The sequence below is a fragment of the Dermacentor silvarum genome, chromosome 11, assembly GCF_013339745.2.
Source record: "Dermacentor silvarum isolate Dsil-2018 chromosome 11, BIME_Dsil_1.4, whole genome shotgun sequence".
Lineage (NCBI taxonomy): Eukaryota > Metazoa > Arthropoda > Arachnida > Ixodida > Ixodidae > Dermacentor > Dermacentor silvarum.
This window is the reverse complement of record NC_051164.1, coordinates 24261160-24285663: the sequence shown is the minus strand read 5'-3', so window position 1 is coordinate 24285663 and position 24504 is coordinate 24261160. Positions and strand designations below refer to the sequence as shown.

Sequence of the window (24504 nt, the reverse complement as noted above, 5' to 3'; positions counted from 1 at the left end):
TAGTCTAGTGGGTCGAACGACAAGCGCGGAGCACGCTTTCGGATGTGGCGCACATCGAAAAATGCTGTGGCGGCGCTGCAATCGAAGTGGTATGATGAGCGCCGCCAAGAACTTCCAGCCGTCGACTACAGCTGCGCGTATTTTGAGCTTATATTTATGAATGCTGCGGTAATACAATATCTTTTACTGATATCTTTTACTGTCGGATTTGCCAATAAATGCCGGAAAAAACCTGCAGGAAAAGGACTGAATTTAGGAATTTGTCATGGCTGCAGCCATCACTTTCGCTTCTGTGAACTTTTAAAACTTATGTTTCTTTGAATCACTTTTCTAAATAAATCAATTTTTTTGTCAACGCAGTGTGCGTGTCTTCTCTGTCTTTGTGTCAAGTTACGCTGTTTAATGCTAATTATAACTAAAGGTGCATGGTTTAAGAAAGAAAGAACGCGACCGTAGCGCCAATTACCGGGGCTCTAGTACATTCTACCGGGACTGTCTACCGAGCGCTCGCAAAACTATTTGCCGAATTAACCATTACTAATTATTAGTTAAGTAAATAAAGGTTTGCTGTAGTTACGATTCTACTTATGTTACAAATTTAAATTACCTTCTAAAATGTATATTATTGTCCAAAATAAAAATTTGTTTAATAAAAAAGGTAAAGATGGCGCAACGATCGCTTGTTACCAAACACAAACTCTAAATATCTACACTATTTTAAGAGCTTTTTACAGCAAGTTGGCCAACTACAATTTTTGTAAACTCCTGACGTAATTTGCCACACCGCCCGTGAAAAGAACACACCCACTGTTTACACGGCGCGACGTCGCGGTGAGAGGGGGCTTGTCTGACAAAATTTTGTTGCTGTTCGGTGGTCAGTTTGCGCTGCGCTTGGGGGTGTAGACGCCGCGCTCGGTTATATATCCGCGACTAGTAAGCACCGTACGCGCGCCTTTGAAACATCATGGGAGTTATTCGAAACGGAGCCAACGGGAAGGACCCCTTCAACGGGACGGCGGCCAGTTACGATGTCCTTGACGGGTGAGTAGCGTCGCTGACCGCGCGGATACCTCTTGTCCCGCGGCGATCGCTTTGCTACAGCTGTTACTAAGGGCTCGCAGGGTGCGCGACTGGAAAGTGATTACGTCCTGAGGCACCTTCCTACCGCTTGCGACACATGCGCTCGTTTTCAGCCGATCGTTTACCTGCTAAGAAGGTAAAGGTCAGGGGAGCCTGACTGTGCAGAATGCAATTGGCGCACACTGAAGAAGCGTTAATCTACTAACATCGAATGTTTATTAAAGTCAGAAGGACTCTGCAGTGCAGTGAAGCTGTGAAGGTACTGCATCTGAGTTGCTGTACGTTCGTGTGATATATTTTCCGCTGCACTGCTGGTTTTATGATGTGTTGTCTAGGGAACATGTACTGGGGACGTATTCTCGAACGATCATATTCGGCGATATTATCACTTTTGCTGGACATAGTACACGGCGCGTCGTATGATTCAAGCGGTTTTGCTCAATCAGCCCAACCGGTTTTGCTCAACCAGCCAATCAGCGCGCGCTGCAACTGATATCCGAAAGTGACCGTCCGAGAATACGTCCCCCTGGTAACGACAGGGTTATTATTGGAATAAAAGTTTCCATCAGATTGGCTCACAAGAATACCAATTTTTCGGCCCTGGTTGCTGCTCAGTATTGCAAAGTTAATTATCACTGTTGCCGAGGGAGCGTCTAATGGAGATGACTGGGTTCTTCTGGAAAAAAAAAAAAAAAAAAAAGAATATCGGGGGGGGGGGGGGGGGGGGGGGGAACTGGCTCGCGCCATTGATTGTGCTAATTAGTAAGCACAGCTAAAGCAGAGACTGCACTACTCTAGAATCACTATTCACTGATTGGGTTGCTAAGTTTGTAGAATGGCTACTCTTTGTAACATATAGCTCTTGGTTGGGAACTCATAGCTGCTGTTTATGTATGCTGTCCTTCACTGTCTTGTATTTGTGTCGCATCTTTTAAACAAGGTGACTCGAGCATGTCCCCATAAGCAGGAGCCTTATTGCAACAGCTGCGTCGCAGTCCTGGCAATTGCATCACAATTATTGATTCAATAAGTAAAAGCATGTTGCGTACAGGCTTTGGGAGGGGGGGGGGGGGGGGCACTTTAAATGTACATACATCTGTCACTCCCTTCCAAAGGGTTTCCGAGATTTGGCTGCTTCTGATTGTCATAATATGTTCAACTTATCTTTTGTTTTTCTTTTATGCATAGAATGAACATACAAACAAACTAAACCCTATAAAGAATACTGGCAAGGAATACCTTTCATAATTTATTATACTTGTCTCCGCAATTGACATCGAGGAGATGGTTATGTCATGACGTCGGTGTGCAGTTGCTGGCTTTGCTTTTTAATGGCTGCGGTTTCCGCGCACAAGCACAGCTGTAGGAAATCCATGCAGTGCATTTTTATTTTCTTTGAACAACAAAATCATGCCTAGCCTTATTGCTACATGAGTCGGGAAAGTTTGCTCCTTGTTATGACGTTACGGTAAGGTCAATCACTCCAGGTGCAGCATTTCGAGACCAACTTTAGTGTGAAATTATAAGTATTTCCCAGTCTTTGTATTTGTATTCTCATCTATAGCTGGTCGTTATGGTTTCGCTATGTATAAAATTTGAATTTGTAAATTGTAACTAAAAGCTTAAGCAAGAGGTATCTAAATACTGGTGTTTCTTTCAGTTTCCTAACATCACTATCAACTCGGAAAATGAAGGCCGTCCGTGCACATTCCCAACTAGATTTAGCACTTGTTTGCATCAGTTCATTCAGCCAGGTCCACTAATTACAACTATTATGCAGTAGCGTACCCAGGATCTCTGCCAGGGGGGGGGGGGGGGGGTTTGATAGTTTGCCAATACCATCTAAATAGCACTAATTTCAATTTCTTCACGGGAAATTGACAAAAAATGCGCTTTTTGTGAGTGTGCAGACGATTGCGCGTCTTATATTTTAGTTGCAGTACTCAAATGCGCAAGGAAAGAAAAGGGGTTAAACAAAAGAGGGGGGTTAAGTCGGCCTCAGGGGGGGGTTACAACCCCCGAACCCCCCCCCCCCCCCCCCCGTCGGTGCGCCACTGCTATTATGCTTACATTATCAGCCATTTTACAATATTTGGTAGGGTGTGAGATGATGATATAAAGATGGGGGACGACGTAAAGGCACTGTTTTGTGCCAGAAGCCAGTTTCTCATAACAAGCTCACAAATTTCACCCTGTAGTAGCCAGTTTTGTAAAAGTGATGTTGGATGTTCTAGCCACACATACAGACACAATTCGGTGCAGCTGAAATATTTTCAGCTGAGAAAGCCTATGTGGTACAAGGCTCAGCCAATAAAACACGGTACTCGGGGTTCGTACACCTCCTTGAAGTCCTTGAAAACCCATGAATCCTATGAAGTTGAGAAAAGAGATTCAAGGTCCCTTAAAACTCCTTGAAAGTAAATTTCTTTGAAAGCTATGGCTTCTGAATGTTCAGAGTAACAAACTCGGCATTGGTGCTATGCCATGGAGACTGTCTATCCGGAAAGAATCTTATATTTTCTATTTTGAGAGTTTTGCTACGCGATTGCTGTCTGGCTCCTCCACAGCCACTGATTACAGGCTTGTTTAAATCGCAGTTGCCATCGTGGTGCTAGAAAAGCCGAGATCAGTGACCCAGCCATACAGCCATACTACCATTTTTGTTTGTTTACACTGCAGCCATTATGGCTCCATCTTTGAGGCCAGGGATGTTCGCAGGCACTCACTTTCGACGATACTTTCACTTTCCAGAGATTTTGCAACACTATTGCTGGACGTGTCAGCATCTATAGGCAGCAGCATTCTTGGCTCAATGACAAGTCATGACCGGTCTAGAGTGTGTGTCTGGTATTTAAATACCAGATGCACGCTCCAGACTTGGCCATGCGATGCCGCAGTACAGTGCCAGGAACACAGTCACCTGTAGACGCCGGCGCTTCGGCGCTAGTCTCGCAAAAGTGAAAGTATCAATCTTAAAGTGATTGCCTGTGAATTCTGCCTCTGCGCTCTAGAAATGCATGGACGAAAGTAAGTTCCAGCCATTTGGCCTTAATGTGACGAGTATCCTTGCATGAAGCCACGAACACTACTAATCTTCATCGAGTGAAGTGTGTGATGTTCCACAATGCGAGTGACATCGTTGAAATGGGAAAGTCGACCTTGAAAATCCAGGTGAAGAGTTTGAAGCATGTGTCTAGTTGTGGCCGCTTAGCTGTAAAGAATTGCGGCTAGGAAGAAGGAGATTTGAATGTTTTTAGTTTATGTGTATGACCAAAGTTTGTTTCAACCTCCTTGAATTTTTGGCCTCCAGCAACCTGGATATCCTTGGATTGTCCTTGGAAGTTTGCATTCAATATTCTGTACGAACCCCGAGTATTGTCAGCTTGCATTAACTCGAACTTTAGGATATCTGAGATCTTCATTTGAGATATGCAAAGTGTGAATTATCCTATGCTGAATAAACCGGGGGCCAAAGTAGCATTGTGAGACTTCATGTGAACAACTCTATACAGGTGACAATGTGTGCACACAGTGTGTACAATATAATGTGGAAGTGTCTCTTCACATGCACATCCTGAGCCATGAATGAACATTGTAAGCAGCGTGCAAGGACTAAAGAAGCAACACAGGACGAATGCTGTCTATAAACTGAAGGTTTATTCAGAAAAACATGTTAAAATGTGATAGCCTTGATATATAATACTTAAAAGTCTCATGAACAACAAAATCATGATGCCAATAATAAAAGCTATTCCCACAATAGCAATACCAACCAATAACAATACTTAATCGCTATGTTAACGTTTGTTTAAGAGAACATGCTAATTCTCTAAAAAATGTACCAGGTTCTCGTTTTTCACGTCATTGTCGCCAGTGTGGTTGCATGCTGTCCTTTGTCAGCAAAACTGCGATTGTTAGGCATCACGATCAGCGCATGCATGAAATAGCTGAAGCCATTCCAATTGTCAAACTAGAAGGCATCTGCCAGGCATTGGTATTGCTCTAACAAGAAAAAAAAAATGCTATTGTTGATACTCATGATTATATTGTTTGTGTGACCTTAAGCACAATATTTGTGCGCTGCTTACAGTGGATCATTTCTAACTTACCCGATTCACCATCATTCTGCGAATGAACAGCTGTGTGGGTAATGCTTGTCAACGTGCACAGCAATCTGAATATCATGTGTGAGCACGTCTCAACTCCAACAGTTGTTCGAAGCAGAATTTTGATTTCGGCCCATATAGCTTTTACAAAAATGGGCAGTTAAAAAAAAAAGTGGAGCATGAATTTTGTAGCCATTCACTGAAGACAGATATTGCAGTTTTATAAACTGCATCTGTTGATGAACAGATGCAGTTGCATTATTAGTTTCCCTAATAATGCGACCGAAATTAAGCAATATTTAGAGTTCTGGTCCTACTTTTCCCCATTTTTGCGGGAAGGTACGAAAGCTACGAAGCTGCGGTTTAAAACTAATAAAGGTACATGAATGAAATTTTGCGTCCTAAATGGAAATTCTTTGAACTCTAATTTATCAAAAATTTAGCTTCCTTGAGCGTGTAGTTGCTGGGCTGTTTACAACAGAAGTTGCGATATTTGGCAATCTTCAAAAGCAAATTATCCAAAAAGTGAAAATTCAACATTATTTTGCTGCGTCTAGGAAATAGATAAATATGTCCTAAAGCTACAGAGCAAGCAGCAATGCAGTAAATGCGGTAGTTTCTTCTAAATATGGTCACAGCTGAGACACAGTTTGCATAAACCATGTGGTATCTCATCCTTGTCCTTGAACATTTATTTCTAAGTAACAATAATCCATTTCTTTATATTATATATAGTTGGAATCTACAAGAAATAAGCTTTTTTATGTTATATACGACAACCTTATATCCTAAGTAGAAGAGCCACCACAGTTGCTCCAAAAGTACTGAAAACGGGGGGGGGGGGCTCGGTGCCGCCAGAGTGGGACCGCCACCTTAAGGTAAGCAGGTAGCGCACATGCAACAAAGGGTCATCCCACTTGTCTGTTTGCTGCCTGATGTTCGAAGCACGTGTTACACTGAATGGACAGCGCTGATGTGTGCGAAAGTAAGACTCAAGTGGGGACCACATTCTTATCATTAGCTGAAGAGTGGAGTTGGCAGGGGGATACCGTCCACTGCTGCTGTGTGCTTGAAGCTCTTAGCAGTCAGCATCCAGATAAAGCAATGCAACTCTGAGGTTTCTGTTTCCTTGTTTACATATCATGTTGGCCTCCGCCCACCCAGTACTTGCGAACTGATAGGAACGCTTGTATCACGCAAGTTTTAGCTCGAAACATAAACAACTTTTTCTTTGTTTCTTTTTTCAACAAATGCTGTAGCAATATTTGCTCTCATGAAGAACGACCATAGGAGAACTGGCTGTGACTTTTTCTGTGTCTCTGCATAAATTCTGCATTCGAGTCCTGTATTAAAGTAATTTCTTGTCAGCTTTGCATTTCTGTTTCTGAGCTGATGAGTTGATGGATCATGTGGCTGTTTGACTGCCATGTCGGGGCGGAGCTGTTTGTTTCAGATAACTGCCTTCACCTTGCACATTGCAAAAATGATTTATCTTGTTACAATCAATGTCAGCATTCGATTTGTGCATGAATCTTTTTTTTCTTTTTTTTTAACTGGCATTTCTGTTTCTCAATTAAGGTTTTTTTGCTTCAGATGGCTGTCTTCACCTTTTGAGTTTTTTTTGTAAAAGTTATTTCTCAGTCCTTTCATAACTAAAGTTGAGAAGTCGCCACATTACTCACTGGCTGTAGCAAGCTGCTTAGCATGCGGCCATCATTTTGATAAGGGCAGAAAGCAAAAACGACTGTATTGTATGTATTGGCTGTATTGTCTTTCGATGCATGTCAAACAACCCCTAGTGGTCGAATTCAGCTGCAGCACTCAAGGACGGAGTTCTTTGTTGTGAACTTGTAGCTTTAGGGTATTGAAGGAAATATTAAGTAAAGCCAAAGTGACAGATTAGCTCTAAGATTTACAGAGTGTTACTTACTGAGAACAAACATTTTGTAAGCAGAGAATAGTAACAAAAAAGAACAGTGCTTATTAGGTCATATTTTAATGGGAAAGAAAATAAAGTTTAGCTCCTTTCTTTATACTTTCCCACATAAGAACTTTGTTGTACTGGCAGTTTTAGTTTCTACTCATTCTGTTTCATTCTAGGCATTGTCTATCGACATAATGTGCATAGATGGCGCTTGCATACCGGTGTATGTAAGCCTGCCTATGCCAATAAACTCTTGCTGTTAGTCTGAGTCCACTTCAGCTTTCTCCTGTTTGTTTGGTTCAATTATCCTACAATGTCGCAGAACTCACCGCTGCTGTTATTTCTCGCTGCTCTGTAAGCACTTTCTGTGTGTGTGTGGAGCCCTCTATACGCAGGCCTGCAACTCGCTTCACACAGTGGTGCCCTTCAGTGTATGACCTCTGAGATTGTTGGGGCCTCTACATAGGGCGACCCTGTTTCTTGCAGAGAATTCGAATTGTTCTAGAATTGTCTGTCTTTTTCACTTGCTATTTACTCCGCAAGTGGTGATCTCCTTGCATAAAACAAATGTCGCAGAGTGTTTAAAGGGAAGTAATTTAAGACTGATTCAAATTCTGCCGTTCGACCTTTAGTACGTTAGTGTGACGTCACTGAGTTCAAAGCATCTTCTCATATTTCTGTGCGTTTTGTCATAGTTCTTGAAGTTTTCCAAGTTGAGTCATTGGTTCTTTTACAATGCAATTTAGTCCTTTACCGAGACCCCAAGTAGACACTGTTGAAATCTAGGACGTCACAGCAAGCAGATTGCAGAAGCGTCAGACTGGTGTTAGCATATGGCTTTAGCTTTTCCATCTTTTCTGGATTACTGAGCTTCTTCTTATCGTAAGGATAGCTGCTTCGCTTTTACAGGACCATAATTTACTATAAAACCCAATATTCGTCTTTTATGTCATGTGCCTTTAAAAAAACAACCAGTCAGTCAACCTTCGAGATTACCATGTTGTGCCTCTTGTGAACCTTCCTTCCGCCATGACCGGGTGTGATGGCTGTTGCCAATGACAATTGTGTTGAAAAACCTTCCTGCAGGTTTAATAGCCATGATGAAGGCGAGGAGCCCGTGCAACTGGTTGTCCACGTTCACCACTCATCACTTCTGGAGCCGCGACGGCGCGCCGCGCGCCGGTCAATGCCCGCCTGTGGCGACGTCTTAGGGCTGAGCTCTCGCGGGAAGCACCGTTCTACAAGAAAAGTACGGCGCCTCGACAACGGTATGCTCAATTCAGAAAGTGGTTTGCAGTGCTGCTGTGTAACCATTGTCAAAGCTGTCTTGTCAAATCGTGCAGTTTTGTGCAAAAAATACTAGGGGGAACTCTGGCTATATAGTGTGCTATGGAAGCTTCAAACATGGTGCTTCAGCCAGCTTGGGAATGATGGGCAGCACTAGATGGATTTGCCTAAACTTTGACCTTTTGGCTTCAAACAGCTTTGTGATCTTGCAAGTTGATCATGTTTAACAAAATATTGCATTATAAACGCTACAATTCGCAATGATTGGGCATGTGGGCGGAGACACTGCGTTTGAAAATGTGAGTGCTTGGAAACTTGGGAAAAGTATAGCATAATAAATAATGTCGCAAGAACGTTTGAAGCCACAGGGAAGAATTAGACAAATCCAAGTAAGGGCCATCATTTCCATGCTAGCTGAACGATTGCAGCACCAGAGTGCCCTCTAGTAATTTTTGTAGCAATCTCTATGGGTCAAATCACCTTCTACCCTACACAAACTGTACCCTGTTTAAGTAGTTCCGTGCAGCAGAGCCAAGGCTGCGCGACCCGCGAGCGCAGATCCTTGCTCAGCGAGATGTAGTGCTACAGTTTAAAACCCGTTGGGGACGACTAAATAGCCTTCACGAGTGGTTTTGTTGGCAGGTGTTAACTTGGAAGCCTCTCTGCAGGTCACCAGGCAAGTTTATTGCGCGATTTTGTTTCGTTCTTTAATAAAATATTTATTGAGGCTCTGTGATACTGAAAATAGAGTTCTTCACTTGTTTGAATTAAAATGGGCAGAGAACAAAAAAATTGATGCAACGCTGCCATACAGACAATAATTTGCATTTAGAAAGTACAAACAATTAATTGATTTGACATTGGCTTAATTCGTATATGTAGGGCACACCCACAAAACCATGGAGGGCTGTCTCCTGTGTAGTGCTTCGTCGTTCGCAAAAATGGCATCTGCAGACTTGCTTGTGTGGCATCATTCTAAGCTGCTCTCTTACACGAAAGGAGCGAATAAGTTGGCATTGGAAATGCTTGGAACAGTGTGGAAGGAGTGCGGTAACGTGCAAGAATTCTAATTAAGAAAACGGCTGCACTTAGAATGTCAGCGAGCGCACTGTGTAAAAGTGGATGTTACAAGAGGAATCAAGAGATCGTACAATCGTCCCGTGCGACACGCTGGCTGAGTTCTCCTTCTGAACCCTCCTCTTCCACCACCTGTGCAACCCTCCTTCTCCTCTCTATCTCAAGATATCATGAAAACGCAGGCCTTTCTGGTGTCGGGGAAAATACGGAACAAATTCTTTAGCACTGCTACCACAAAAGCTGATCTCGCTGCACAGTTGTAGTCTTGGTGGTCGCTGCCGCCCCCTGCGCTTCAGCGCTCGCCGCTGGCAGACAACAGTGCACGGAAGGTCACCTTTAAGATGTGTTCGCCCCCTGATTCATCGTAGAAGTCTGTAGCTTCCACAGTTATGCGCGGAACTAATGAAACAGAGTATATATCATCATTCTGACTGACTATGCCTAAAATTAAGAGTAAATGTGGGATTAAGAAATGTATTTTTTGTAATATGTTATCAAACCAAATACTAATAGTACAGTTAAAACTTGATATAGCGTACTGTCGCATAGAATGAAGCAAATCTAAACTGCTTCTTGTAATTATCAGAATATAATGAATAATGATTAATTGAATATTGGATGTAACGAAGGTATTTTTGTGTTGGATGCACCTTTATTATAGCAAAGCTCGACTGTAATAGTTTTGGTATACTTTCATTTCTTACGAGAAACTGCCTCTGGAGCTATGGCTCTCTGGAGTCATGGGCATGCTGCCCAGTCATTTATCCAGTCGCTGTCCCCTGAAAGTGAAACCTCCAAAAGTGGTCAGTCCAGAATGTGGTCGCGGTTCATAGAGGGGCAAAAGATTCCTGAGAAGAGCAGGAAATTTGGCAAGTTTTTTAAATTCACGGTTGATGGCTATGCAAAAAACAGATAGAAAGGCAATACAACAAACACAGCACAAACTTGTTTGTCTGTGTGTCGTGTTTGTCGTGCGGCATCATGGAAATGAACACAAAGTGAGGTAACGAACATGGCACATTATGACAAACACAACATGACAAACAAATTTGTTCTGTGTTTGTCGTGTGCCTTGCTTGTCACCTTTTCTTGTACTGTCCCCATCCACGAACAGACAATTTTTTACTTTTGATCTCTCCATCTATGCCTGTGCGAAGGCCTTCATAATTTCTGTGTTCCTTTAGTTGGGTCACTGTGACTGGAACAACACCTTGCACCAGTAGATGTTTGAAAGCGTTTCTGCTAGGCACTGAATGCTTAAATTTGTGTCAAAGGCAGTTGCAGGGGCTCGTCGTGATGAGATGAAATGAGCGCTCGTGTGAATGCAGAGCGCTTCCTGCACACCCTTGCCGAAGAAGATGAGGATGCCGCGGGACAGTTGAGCATCGATGACTTCGTGCACCAGTCGGTCTCCGCCTTCTCCCGGTTGCTCGCTGACCTGGACAACCATGAGGTGCGTGCAGTCACCTGTCACTGCAGCTCTTCTCATTTGCCTGCATTGTTCCGCAGCTGCAAACAGTGTTTGGGCAGAAGGCAGTGATTTGGCACGCAAGTCGATATGTGCAGAGCACTTACTGCATTGTTAGGAATATATTTGCAGTGGGAAAACCAATTGGTACTCATGTGCCCAGTTCCTGTGCTACGTGTGTTTGATACTGATTGTGACACAAGTGTGTCGTCCAGCATACTAATTGTTTGGCCAGTACTTTATCCTGTTTGCTCATAACTAGCATTCATCCTAGCTTCTGATGACTAGATTCAGAATCTAGGATGAACTAGATTCTGAGCCTCCGAACCTGGCACTCTGCAAAAGCCATTAATCTAGCGAGTGAATGGGATCACGGTGATTTGGTTCAAATGCTTGTGGCGTTTTGTACGCATTACCTGCCGTGGTCGCTCTGTAGCTGCAGTCTGTTGATGCTGAGCTTGAAGTCATGGGTTCAATTCCCGACTGCAGCGACCACGTTTTTTGGGGGCAGAATGCAAAAATGCTCATGCAGCATACTTTAGGTACACGATTAAGAACCTCATTTGGTCAAAATTATTCTGGAACCCTCTGGTAAGTCGTCTCTTTTTTTTTTTTGCTGTCTGACTTCGGGCTGTTAACCCCCAGAATTTTATTAGTTTGTCTCATCCACATTTCTGCCGCAATATGGGCAGGCTGCTCACAGTGTGGGTCTGTCGCGAGTGGATGTGGGAATTCTCAATCTTGCACATTATTGCAGTGCAGCGACATCATGAAAGGCGCGATCCTCTTGTGGAGTTGTCCCGAACTGTACTCATCAAGGCATAGACTTCATGTCAAAAGTGGGGCTACACCCAAACCACCCATCTGACTGCCATTTAAGGATCTATGGTCCACACCATATATTGCTGCTGAACTTCATCGTACAATACCAGTTATGCATATGCACATAACGTGCCTGACACGTCTTATGCCACAGGGCAAGCTTTCAAACTAAGAAAAAGCACTCTGTTCAAGTTTCAAGGGGTAAGATGAGAATCCTTGTTTAGGTTAGCTGGTTCGTGTGTTTCACTGAATTTGAAATGTAGCAACAGGATAGGCATATTTTGGTAGATTTGATGCCTAGAATTAGTCCCTCTGTGTTCAAGTACCGCAAGCTGTCCTATATAATAAGCATTAGGAAGACGCAATGCGCTAACTAAGGTCGAGTGCAATGCTTGCAGAGTAGGCCAGTGAATATGATGCACTTGGAAGCACTGAGGAAAGCCCAGAGATACCTGGGCCATCGCATGGGCGAGCAGTGAAAATGCGTTGGGTGACAAGCCACATGCTGCCGTTTGTAGAAAAAGTAGAGAAAGAAAAATCAAACGAACAGTAGTAATAAATTACAATTTTCACACAATGCATTATCACTTGTAAAGGAGACTCGCAACTTCAAGGAACAATTATTAGAAAGATTTGAATAGAAAGTGAGGTTCAAAGTTGTATTGTTTGAATTTTGCGGCATAACACCTGCGCTGGTATGTTGGTGTGATGTTGCTGATTCCAAGGTACTTTTTCATATTCAGGCTGCTGGAGCTTAGTAAAAGTTAAGCTTAGTCTTTGGCTCTTTTAGAATACAATGTAGACCATCTTTACCGATAAAAATTTAACTCGTGGTGAGCTGCTGCGTAAACTTCAAAGTAGTATTGACACCTGTCTCTTGTTCTTACGTCTTATCTGGCTTACTGGGCTTCTTCTCACAGTAGGAGTGACTGTTCTGGTATTGTAGAATGATAATTCACTATTATAGCAGAAAGTATTTTTTTTTAATGTACTTTAAAGAAACTTGTTTTCAGCTTTGGCTAGGTATGGTACAGGTGGCCCAGATGTATTCATGAAGCTGGATTCTGCATTATGCCAAGTGAAGTGAGCGAGAAAAAAAAATTGTAGGTGATATTTTTTTGACTTAATGTAATTCAACATTTCCAATTTGTCTAGTTGTTGTTCGGCTACATCTATGTTCTCGTGACCATGTCTGTGCAAGTTTAAAAGCAAGAATGTATTAATGCATTCATCGCAGCTGTGCTTGATGCATTAATGCTTTTTATGTGCTAGCATTCAATACCTTAATTCTGCAGAGGCATTAGTGCATTGAAGGCATACATTTTTACTACATTTTCTGTTATTGCAGTACTGTGTGTCTGTGCTAGTAGCTGGTATATGCTGAAAGATGCTATTGTGCAGGCATGCACTCCTGCAAAGAGAAACTGCCACTTCATATGAAGTTTAGATATGGGAAAACACAATACCCATTGACACTTGCGGCAGCTCTATTGTCAACACAAAAAGGTACTCTCATACAAAACATTTTTTAAAGTTGATTAGGAAGCCAAAAAACGAAGCTATTTAAACCCTGCTTAGTAATGATTTTTATCATTGCCTGCCAGTTAAATATTTTTTGGAGCACTCATAACCGTGAATCACACTAAATGAAGCTTGCAATTTTCATCTGGGGCTTAGGTCGAGTGTTTGAGATAACATCAGCCTTTTTTGAGCACTGGCATCCCCTTTTCAGTTTCAATGCAGCTTTGCATTCAAAAGATGAAGCGCCAACAGTGACAGCACATTAGGAAGGAACAAAGACAGGACAGGCACAGGAAGCGCCTGTCCTGTCTTTGTTCCTTTCTAATGTGCTGTCACTGTTGGCGCTTCATCTTTTGAAAGCTATGCACCAACTAGCCCCACAACGTGTTTTACTGGAACAGCTTTGCATATCGAAGTAACTGCACATGGTAGTGATTGTCACGAGACAGCTTCTGCAAACATGGATGTGGGGCGACCCTTTGTGCCTTCAGCCACCTTCTCTTGGCTTTCAACTTCGTGAGCCGTGGTTAGATTACCGATGTGATGATCTGAACATGGGTTTTGTGCTCTTTCTCTGCTACATGGCAGGTTCTGTGAAGTGACCGTTTTCAACGATGAGATGCGGTGGTAGGTGCCGCTGCCGGATGATGCAGCTTTAGTGGTGTGCTGTGGCAGCTTTTGGACATAACAACCAGGGAGAGAATTGTAAGAAATGGGGAGCTAATACACATGGCCCTATGGGAACAGTATAGTATTGGTGGTTCAGAACGTAAAATCCGGGAAAGTGTTGCAGATATGAATGTAATGTATCAAAGAGGTTCTCCTGTATTTCTTCAGCGCTATTCACCCTTGCTTTTTTTTCGTTGTTCAAGGTATTGATAGAATCACACTTATGTCATGCAGGTCTGGGATGAAGTGCTCAACTGCAAAGGACAGGCGCCGCCTCTGGTTGAGGAACAAGAGCCCGACGAAATTGCCGACGAAGAAACCAGCAGCCTTCCCACATCTGGCGGCTGCTTCCAGAGGCTAGACGCAGCACTGCGGAGCCTGTTGCGGAAGCAGCGTGTCCCCCTAGTGAGTGCTTACAGCAGCATTGAGTGTAACAGGCACAAGACAGCGAAGTTGCTGCCTATTGGCAATTTGTGTTGCAGTTCTCAAATGTTTTCATTTTCGGCGATCTCACCAGCTTTCAACTGAAAGAACAGCTGAAACAGTTCTGTACACTTGCCCCTCAGCGTATGTGCACAGCGAATATAGCATTCATGTATCCAAATAGGTTGCCCTGAGCTCGTCACATGGGGGCAGAAATGAAAACATTGCCTGTATTAGTTGTCTGGTTCCCTTCAAATGAAGCTTGGTGTTATGGTAGCAGAGGTCAATCTCAAGTGAGTCACTCAAGTCATTCTGAAGTTAAGTCAAGGCGAGGAGATTCGATGCCTTTTTGCAGTGTATGCTATGCCAAACGAATCACTCAGTCAATCAGTCAAATAATCAATCATCAATCAGTTGTGTCCATTATTACACCGCTCCTTAAGCTAACTGTGATGAGACTCCTGTTACTGCAGTTCTTGGTTACAGGGGACCCCAAGCACTCTCGTCATCTCTTTCCTGTACATTTCTTTCACTCCCCTTCCTCGTTCAGTTTCTTCAGTTGCATCACAGAAGATGGAATGTCACCAGGTGACCAGCTGCTTCATTTCGTGAAAGCAGAAGACGCCATGTCACGAGCATGTCAGCAAAGAGGGAAAGAAAAGGTGCAGCCTGGTGATGGGTGACCGCCTGACTACTGTGGGCATTGTGCAAGGTGTACAGGGCCACTGCATCAACTGTGCTGCCAGTGCAGTAACAATGATCCGAGAGACGATGAAAAATCACTGCAATGATGAAGGAACTGCACCTCCTCTGAGGGGTGTGTCAGACATTCATTAGAAATCAGCATTCCAGCCCTTCTGCCTCAGCTGGATTCAAGCTGCCGTTACTATCATGTGTCTGTATGGGTGTTTCTTGTCAGCTCTTACCCCTTCCTGCGGGTACTGATCACTTTGTGGTTGTCCCATCCCAACCTTTCTCACACAGCTGCATAAAAATGAAAGTGTTTTAACTGGGTGCTCTTAGAGCCTACTCCATTCTGCATTCACATTAACCGCAGGTTTCCACTCCGTTATGCCACTCCACTCATTCGAAGCCCCATGTGTCGCTCTGTAACATTAAACTGCCCCAGCCAAGCAATCAGCTTGCTCTCTTGGCCATTGACACGCTTCTCTCCGTTCAACACTGTGCAGGATTCAAGTTTCAAATGTAATTTGCCCAACCCGAAATGTGAAGAGGCTCTTAGCATGTAGCTCAGAGTTCTGCTTAGGTATCTGTGGAGTGGAGTGGAAATTTCAGTTTTGTGGGTTGCTCCCAGTTGATTTTGCAAATGTACATTGGCATTATCACTTGGGTGTTGAAAAGAGCATGCCATTAAAAGCGCTCAGTTAAAACACTACGTTTGTAAGGACTTTGTACACCCTTTAGAGTGCAGTTTTGCCACATAATAATATGTGTCGACATTTTTTTTATTCCCCTTCTTTACCATGTTCACCTGGCGTCTCACTACCATAGAAAAACAACAGACTATGAATCCAAGGAAAGCACATAGAGAAAATTACCAGTTTCTTTGATTGAAATGTAGAATTATTATTACAAATAAGGGGTGAATTTGTGATAAGCTTCATATTCTTAATAAATGAAAAAGCTAAATGATTGCAGAAGAAAATAATCTCGCGTTTGGTGGTAGCCAAGCCCACAACCTCCTGCAACAAGCCATATCTTTGGGTTCACAAATACCCAAGAAACGGATGAAAGGATGGCTACCGCTCTAGCTCAAGTTGTAGATATGCTAATGCCTTTGTCATGCAGAGGTTCTGAGTCTACACTTCAATTAAAAAAGCTGTTCTTATACGCTTTCCTTGGCTTCATTTATTTATTTTACCTTCAGGGTCAACAGACATTGCAGAGGGTAGTGGTTAATAATGATACAGAACAGTATAATGAAATTAAAAAAGCAAAAGAGTGTTCCTAATTATACTATATCAGCTAGAACAAGAGTGCAACAGAAAACGTACAAAATATTTACTACCAATACAGTATCAGTTATAAACGAAACTGCAGCACGACAAAGCAATGCTACAAAATCTTGGTTAACACATTCACAAATTTGTGATGGCTTAGTATTGTTACTAATGCTTGCGGGTAGACAGTTCCAGTCATTAGATGTTCATGGCATGTAAGAGTGCAGAAATTAATTGCTCTTGTATACTGGAATGCCTGCCTTACGAGCATGATCTGCACGACGTGAAATATAATGGGGATAAAGGACAAAAAGATTGCATAGGCAAGGATGTTGAGTTTGTGAAAGAGGCTTAGGCGGAGCATCATGCGGGGTGAAGCAAGGAAAGGTAGTTTAAGGTTAGCTTTCAATAATGTGATGCTTGCAGTTTGATTGTAGTTCGACGGTATCAAACGAACCAAGCTATTTTCTACCATTTCTAAAGACTGTATCAACTTCGTTTGATATGGATCCCAAATGGGCGCGGCATATTCAAGTTCAGTGCGGATGAGTACTCATTGTTTGTTGGCTTTGTACGGTTCATACTAAAAATCAAGTCCCTCCGTTCTCCTGAATCTCCACACTTAGTTTTTTCTAGTGTTCCTGACAGTAAAGTATACAAGACACGGAGAGCATTCAAGAAAAAAAAATTGTACAGAAACCATCGAAGATGATTGTTGATATAAGTGAAGCTTCTTGTCGTTTGACTGTCTTGGCCACCACTGTGCTTCGTGTCTTTTGGCTTAAGCAACTTTACATGCTGACAAGGGTGGCGATGTTGGCTTCTTGGTACATCTTGAGTAAAGGGGGTTGTGCACATTGAAACACGACACCAAAAGCCGTCTAATGTGTCTTTCTTTTGTCCTCGTGTTTCCCTGCGCGCAACCACCTTCAGCTTACATGCTGCATCACTCTTCACTGATTGATCGGCCACTCCATTTGAAGCCATCTCTATAGTAATTACACAATGCACCGATTCAGAGCACCATGGTATCGCACTAAACTGAGACACGGCCCTCCTTCACTGACTGCAGTGGCACATCTGCAGTGCTGCAGACGATGCCATCACCAGCGTAACCAGTCTATTGGCAGCACGGTCTTCTCACACCTGCGCCTCTTGAATACTCCTCCCCAGAATCGTCTCCACAATACCCCTCTCCCAAGTCGAACCACTGCAGCACTAAAACCTGTCCGGTTACTCCTTAATATGCAATTTGATGACCGTTATCCTCGTGTGGCAGAATTGCACCGCGAAGAGTGTACAGTTTTTCAAGATTGTGTGCGGTAGACACCTTGCCGGGGCCACTGGTGTTGAGCGGCCGACCCTGTCTGCGTGCGCAGGGCACACTGTGCCTGCTGGAGTCTGAGCTGTGCCTGAGCTTTGAGCGCGAGCCCCTTGGGGAGCAGCGCTACCAGCTGGCCAGCAGCTTCGATCGCCTTCTGCTACATGCGCTCTGCCAGTACATGAGCCTGCTCGCACACAGTGAGTCCTTCTTTGGTTACTTGACCGTGCGTCCTCAGAGCTCTTGCACGGGGAGCCACCTGCAGGTGCTCCGAGCTTCGTGAAGGCAATTCTGGATGCCTATACGAAAAAAATGTTGGAGGGGAAGCACTGCATCAGTATTTGAACGATTTTCTTGCACTGTGGCATGGAACTTAACCTGCTCCTGTGGCTGAGTGGCCATGGTGTCCTGCTGGTCACATGTTCCATTCCTGGCCATGAAAGCTGCATTTTGATGGAGGTAAAATGCAATAAGGCTAACGTACTTAGATTTAAGTGCAAATTAAAAAACCTCAGGTGGACGAATTTCATCCGAAGCCCTCCACTATGGCTTCTCTCATAGCCATGGTATTGCTTTGGGTTAAACCCTATCAATCAATCAATCAATCAATCAATTAATCATGTAGTACTTGAGAACTATGCAAACAAAAAGGACAGGGACAGACAAAAGTGCTTCTAGCAGCTGATTTTATTTGATCATGTCACGTTTAACATAAGCCCATGACAGAAGGGGAAACAATACTATACATGAAAAGAAGCTAGACCTAATAAAGAACACGAAAAGGCACTAAACTGCAACACGTAATTCACATACTTCTGTTTGCCTTCCTTCGTGGCCATATATTAATTGTGGCATCATGAAATAAAATTAGCACTTAGTATGTTCATATTCTTGCAATGCTAGAAAATTATGTATGTTCTAACCAGCCCGCATGGAGTCCCTGTCATCTGTGCGGGGAGTAGCAGTCTGCCAGTAGAGGGTGCCACATTTGCTGCAAGTGAAGTGAACGGAGCGATGTGAAGAGATGGCATCTGTGAGTTCTTCGTAGGCAAATGATATCAAATTTCCCTATCCACTTGTCACAATATGTTCAAATGAAGCAAATTTTGCTGTATATTATCAATTACTGATTTTTACCGACTCTCAGTTAGTGTGACTTTCATAATCTGGTTGTGCGTTTCCAATGTTGTGGTGCCACTTCTTCCTAATGTCGAAACATTTTTCTCATTTGTGAAAGTGGTGTTCTTAGTGACAGTGTTGCAATAACCAATAACTTTTACAAGGCACTGCTGCTAATTTCATTATGTTGCATGCAATGCCCTAGTATTAGTAATATGGGTTATATGACCTTGGTGGTAAGGCCTAGAGTTTAGTGTGTTCAGATGGCACGGAGCAGATTTAGGGCATATGCTGTGGTGTGCCGTGCTTTTTAGTGGGGCTGCCTATCCTATGGATCTCGGATGGATCTTCAGGCAATGTGGCATGTTCGTTTGTCTTTAATCAAAAATGCCATCTGAAATTATCAAATTTTGTCTCTGTGGGGGATTCAATCTCATAACATCTCAGCTGTAAGCCCGGTGTATTAATCACTATACCTGGGCACTTCTAGTGAAGTGATGAATAGTGAGAGTATGATTTGGCAGCTGGATGCACATGTGACTAGGCAATTGAACATATTCCTTTGCACATGCATTGAAAAGCAGTGAAAAGGCGACTGCGACAAGGCGCACCATTTTGCATGCACTTCACTAAAAACTATAGTCTGCTGAAAGCACTATGTGTGATTGAAAAGGCTAATTTCTTTGTATGTACTGCAATATTTCTCACGTGATGAATAATAAACCTGGAACATTCATCAGAGTGAATGTAAGTGGATGAGCTGTTTCTACAGATGGTAGCTTGGTGTCAACAGATAGTAAATGACAAGTGCATTGCTAATGCTCGTTTAAATTCATGCGCCAGAAAAAAGGGGTTTCTATTGCCACGACATCTTGTTTGCATTCAGAAATGAAGGGGTTTTGTAGCTTTCTCTATTCAGGCTCGCACCTCGTAAGGATGATGCTCAATGTTTTATATCAATGTAAACCATGGAAGATCCTGTAACAGCTGTCACTGTTAAATGTTTTCAACTAACATGCCTCACATGCGATGGTCGCAGGCTACGACATGGAGGGCAAGCGCTGGACGAGGGTGCGAAACGGCAGGACCGAGTTTTGCCGACCCCCTGAGTCCCTCTCTGCTTACCTCGAGCGCCAATGGGCGGCACGCGGCTGGCTGCTGACTGCTTCAAAAAGGCCCGTGTGGTCATCGGCGTCCTTTATTGCGCAACCCACCTGTTAGATTAGCTGAAACCACCTCGTCCTGACACTTGCTGCCAAGTGCGCATCTCAAAGCTATTAACAGCTAGATGGGCTAGTTTGTGAGAACAGTCAAGAGCACCATAGATGAAGGTGCCAATTAGGCCTAGTTGTTTTTAAATTTCGTGGGACAGTAGTGCCGAAAGATAGGACGAGTAAAAGATGCAGCCGACATGAGCACTCATGTCGTCTGCATCGTTTCCTTGTACCATTTTTCAGTGCTGCCGCTCCATGGGAATCACCATAGGTGTTGCCACACTGCCAGCCATTTCTGAAAAAGTGGTTTTGCACCTGCCTTCAAAGCGCACATTTGTTTGGATTTCGTGAGCGTGGATGTCAAAAACCACAGATTTTTTTTGAGCAAGTGGTGCATTGTGATGTTATTGCTGTTGCTTTGTCACATACTAAAGTCACTTGTAAGGACATTGCTTTGCAAATTCAATTACATTGGAATAATAGAGGTGAAATGCTAAAATGTGTGATGGGTTGAGTTGCATGCGCTAACTTCAGCAGATGTGTGTAATGAATGCTGCTTGTTTTGTGGGAGGTTGGTGCATTTTCTCCTTTCTTGTAAGCTCTGAAAAAAAAAATCGTATGCAATACTAGCATCAAATTTTAATCTTTCACCTGCACTTCGTAAACTTGTTCTCCATGGACTTTTGTGGAGTGTTTATTGCCCTTTTTTGCACACAGTAGTTGTACTGCACCGTTCACTTCAAACATGTGCAGGCATTACCTAGACATTGTTCACAACATTCGCTGTAGTCACCAGAAAAACATGGCTCACAGCTATTGAGCTGGAAGTGCGAACTCAATTAGCACTGTTAGTGCTTAGTGTTGCCATCATGACTCATTTGTTTGGGTCAGGGTGTGCGACTGCACACATTGTTCATAGTATGTCATTCACAATGTTGTGTGTAGCCACGGAAAAAATATGGTGTACAGCTTTTGTGTACACACTGAAAACTTATTCAGCACTTAAAGTACTCAGTGTTTCAATCATGACACCTCTTTAGTTTCACTCACAGTGTTCACTTCAATTTAGTGCATGCATTGAAAAGACATCATTCATAACATTTGCTCATAATCATAACAAAAAAGTGGTGTACAGCTTTTGTGCAGGCGCTGCAAACATGTACAGTGCTCCGTGCTGTCATCATGACCTGCTTTGTTTGGTTCAGGTGATTCGCTTGAAGCGAGTTTGCGCACCGTGCATGCGTTGATCACTGCATGCGGTGTAGTCATGGCAAAAACGTGGTGCACAACTTTCGTGTTGACTCTGCAAACCCATTCAGCACCTAAAGTGCTCAATGTTGCCGTCGTGACGCCTGCATAAGCTGGTTCAGTGCGTTGCAGACATTCTCAACATTCACTGTAGTTGTTAGAAAAATGTGGTGCACAGCTTTTATGCACGCAGTGCAAGCTTATTTAGCACTGAAGGAACTGAGCATTGCCATTATGACTTAATTAATGAAAATTGGCACAGCGAAGGCTTGTGGCTCAGTTTCAATAATGCAGTTTTCATGTGGTAATTAGGTAAAGCAAGGTGATGCAATTGGATGTTTCCATCACTGTTCTATCTTTGGTAAAGGAAGAATACTATGTTGCTGGGTGTCATGTAATAAGTAGGCTAACGTGATGCTTGCACAATTTCGTGTCAAACTTTTGTTTGTTGGCAAAGGGAGTTTTATCAGGCTAGTCATTACAGAGTCAAGAAAGAGAAATAGCATACTGTTCACAAATGAGGCAAGGTCGAAGCTGCGCACTTACAAAAAACCAGAGCTCTTTCGTTGGGGTCATGCAATAAACGGAAAGAGTAAAGAAAAAAAAAAGGTTGGAGGGGGGGTTTCTCCTAAAGCCTCAAGTCTTATTTTCAAAATCGTTGACTGCATGCCTAAACGAGGTTTTTGAGTAATTTCTTTTGTTATCGTCAGCTGCTGCTGGTTATCTAGCAGACTTTAGTCTCTGTGGAAAAATAAGTGCATTAACTGTGGCTCTGTTGTGACATGATGCTCTGTGTTTTCTTCTGTGTATCTGGCTGTCTTCACTCTAATGTCAACCTAGAATGCACATTTCTTGCAGTCAGGTAAGATCCCCTGTAGCAAATTTCTCTTTGGTTTTAAAGGGAATGCTTGCTTTTAGCACTGAAAGCACTGCTGTTAGACAAATTTAGTCAGTTGTCTCTATGGAAATGGGGCTACCTGATTACCGTTAATGGTACACTTGCAAAACTTTACGCCTAGACAGGTTTAACATTAGTCACTTACCATGCACTTAGGGTGCAGTTTTTATCACTTTTATAGTATATCACTTTTATATCACTCATCACTTTTCCGACAGTGTGCATTATGAACTGAGCTCTTTTACAGCTTGAGGCCTTTTACTACTGGCAACAATGAAATTCATTGCAATGACAGAGCATGTTTCCCAATTAAAGGGACACCAAAAGGATGCACTGATTCCGTCTTGGTTGTAGATTACTCTTCCAATATTGTCTCAACATCATTTTGGTGGGGAAATATTGCTTATTACTAAAGAAAGCAAAAGCTCAACTTTCCCCATTGCATTTGGTGCCCACCTCATCGCAAAGATGATCTGGTGTCATCGATTTCTGTATGTTATCGCATATTTTGTCCATGCAGACATGACAATTATATATGCACAGAAGAAGTGCACGAAACTTGCCAGATTTACTTTTCATCTTTCATTGCAGTGTAATTTAATATATTTTATCTTTTTTGTCCATTTAAGAAAGATTGTTTTGCAGATGCAAACACTTTTATTGCTTATTTCATAGTGTGGATCATGTGTCATGTGAAAATTTCAAATTTTTATGTGATTCTTGAATTCTTTGTTTTTATTCTTGGCTATGCTGGTTGCTTGGGGATGCAGTTTCAATACAGACTTGAGAAGTTAAGGTTTTTATAACTTTGCACGAAAGGTAAGGAGGAATGTGTGTAATGGTAGGTAGATGACTGTGCAATTTTTTTTGCTTTGTTGTTTGTTATGATTTTAGGCATATTTTTGCTGATCAGTATATAATTTGTGTCCATGCGAAGTACTAGAGATGACAGACGTAGTTAAATGCAAACGACGTTTCTGTAGCTTGGCCTTTACATTGTTATATAGTGTATTTCTTTATATAAATATTACACATTGTTTTTATAGTTGTGCTTGCTTACTTTTACCATTATGTTCACCTACACTGTGCATTAGAAATGATGTCTTGCAGTCCATCATTAATCATAGCCTGACGATCCTAAGAAGTGTACTTCTCAAATCTGTCAATTCTCACAGGTGACTTGCGTTTATTCAAACTCCCAGGCAGTCAAGATTTTAGTTTAGACTATGCCTGAACATTGAATTGGTTGAATTTTAATAAGGTATGGTTACTCAACCCTATTGATACGTTTTTGAAGGGACCGCAGGAAATAAACGTAACAGCCAGGAAAACATAACAGTGAGAAAAGCCCAAATCGCCACAGCAATGTCAGAAACAGTCCTGAATGGCTGCCAGTACAGTGATTAAATGCCTCGGCACTCGTACTGGGACCAGAGATGGTGCTTGCACACGTAGGTCACGTACTATGTTCAATGACAGTGGCCCCTTTTCACTCCCAATATGCTTCACCGCTTCGCACTGCTGTACGCGGCGAAGCTGACTCTAGGAAACCTGCGAAAACGATAACTGCAGTGCTGAGACTTATCAGGACTGACGATCGCATACTTTCTGCATTTCGGGGCAGTCTTAACCGCGAGTATACATTTATCGTCTTTGTATCAACGTGCAAGACCAAATTTGCCTCTGCGTTACTGAATTTGCCTGACTGACACATTCAAATGCAACGTAAAATGCGGGAACATTATACAATAGCGATGCATGAAATGATAACATAATACATGGGAGTCATTGGGCTTTATGTTGGGATTGTGAAAATGCGATGTAGCAGCCAGGAAAAAACAGCGAGGAGCGTATCATTGGGGTTCCACTCTATGAATAGGCACAAAACCTTTTTATTTCTGTACTGTGTAGTCATTGTCAGGTTCCATAGAGAACTGGGAAAAGTGTGCCTGTGCAGTCGTGAAAGCAGCAAATACACACAGGAGTCATAGGTTTCATTCCTGTTAACACATCATAGCAGTAAAAAAGCTTGAATTTTCTGAAAGTCTTGTCTGAATTTGGGAGCTTGAAAATGCATTGAAGGCATAATGGGAAGCGAGTCTTCAGATTTGTTTAATTAACTGGGACATTAAATTAGCTGAGTTGGAATTGCCATGTTTCGACCATGCTCAAAGTGATTACAAATCTGGATGGTGTCATTTGATTGCTTTGCAGTGTCTGTACAGAATTGCTTCTCTATTGAATCATTTTTAAATGACAGCACTGGGCCAGAGCTGGCTTAAGATGTTGTGTGCTTTGTTCGCCCGCCAGCTTGTTGTACTGTACTCGATGCTGTCATTGTCAGCATTAAAGTCATTGCTGAAGAA

General features: G+C 42.7%; 1 protein-coding gene across 2 annotated transcripts; it reads left to right on the top strand.

The window, feature by feature from the left end:
- Positions 1-762: 762 nt before the first annotated feature.
- Positions 763-24504, top strand: LOC119433570 (R3H domain-containing protein 4). Of its 2 annotated transcripts, XR_007464512.1 has the most exons (7): positions 763-1041; positions 8197-8378; positions 10803-10927; positions 14189-14359; positions 17718-17859; positions 19818-21043; positions 21969-24504. XR_007464512.1 is itself a non-coding variant. In XM_037700821.2 (6 exons), the coding sequence occupies exons 1-6, from the start codon at positions 965-967 to the stop codon at positions 19997-19999; spliced, it is 879 nt and encodes a 292-aa protein (XP_037556749.1). In that variant the 5' UTR covers positions 763-964; the 3' UTR covers positions 20000-24504. The 2 variants fall into 2 exon arrangements, 1 of the variants encoding a protein (XP_037556749.1); XM_037700821.2 differs by having other exon boundaries at positions 19818-24504.

What these genes read in the sequence shown, in the direction of transcription:
- LOC119433570 (XM_037700821.2), top strand. Translation starts at nt 965, where the DNA reads ATGGGAGTTATTCGAAACGGAGCCAACGGGAAGGACCCCTTCAACGGG. An exon ending in CTGACCTGGACAACCATGAG is followed by an intron (nt 10,928 to 14,188) that starts GTGCGTGCAGTC and finishes TATGTCATGCAG; the next exon opens with GTCTGGGATGAAGTGCTCAA. An exon ending in CATGAGCCTGCTCGCACACA is followed by an intron (nt 17,860 to 19,817) that starts GTGAGTCCTTCT and finishes CGATGGTCGCAG; the next exon opens with GCTACGACATGGAGGGCAAG.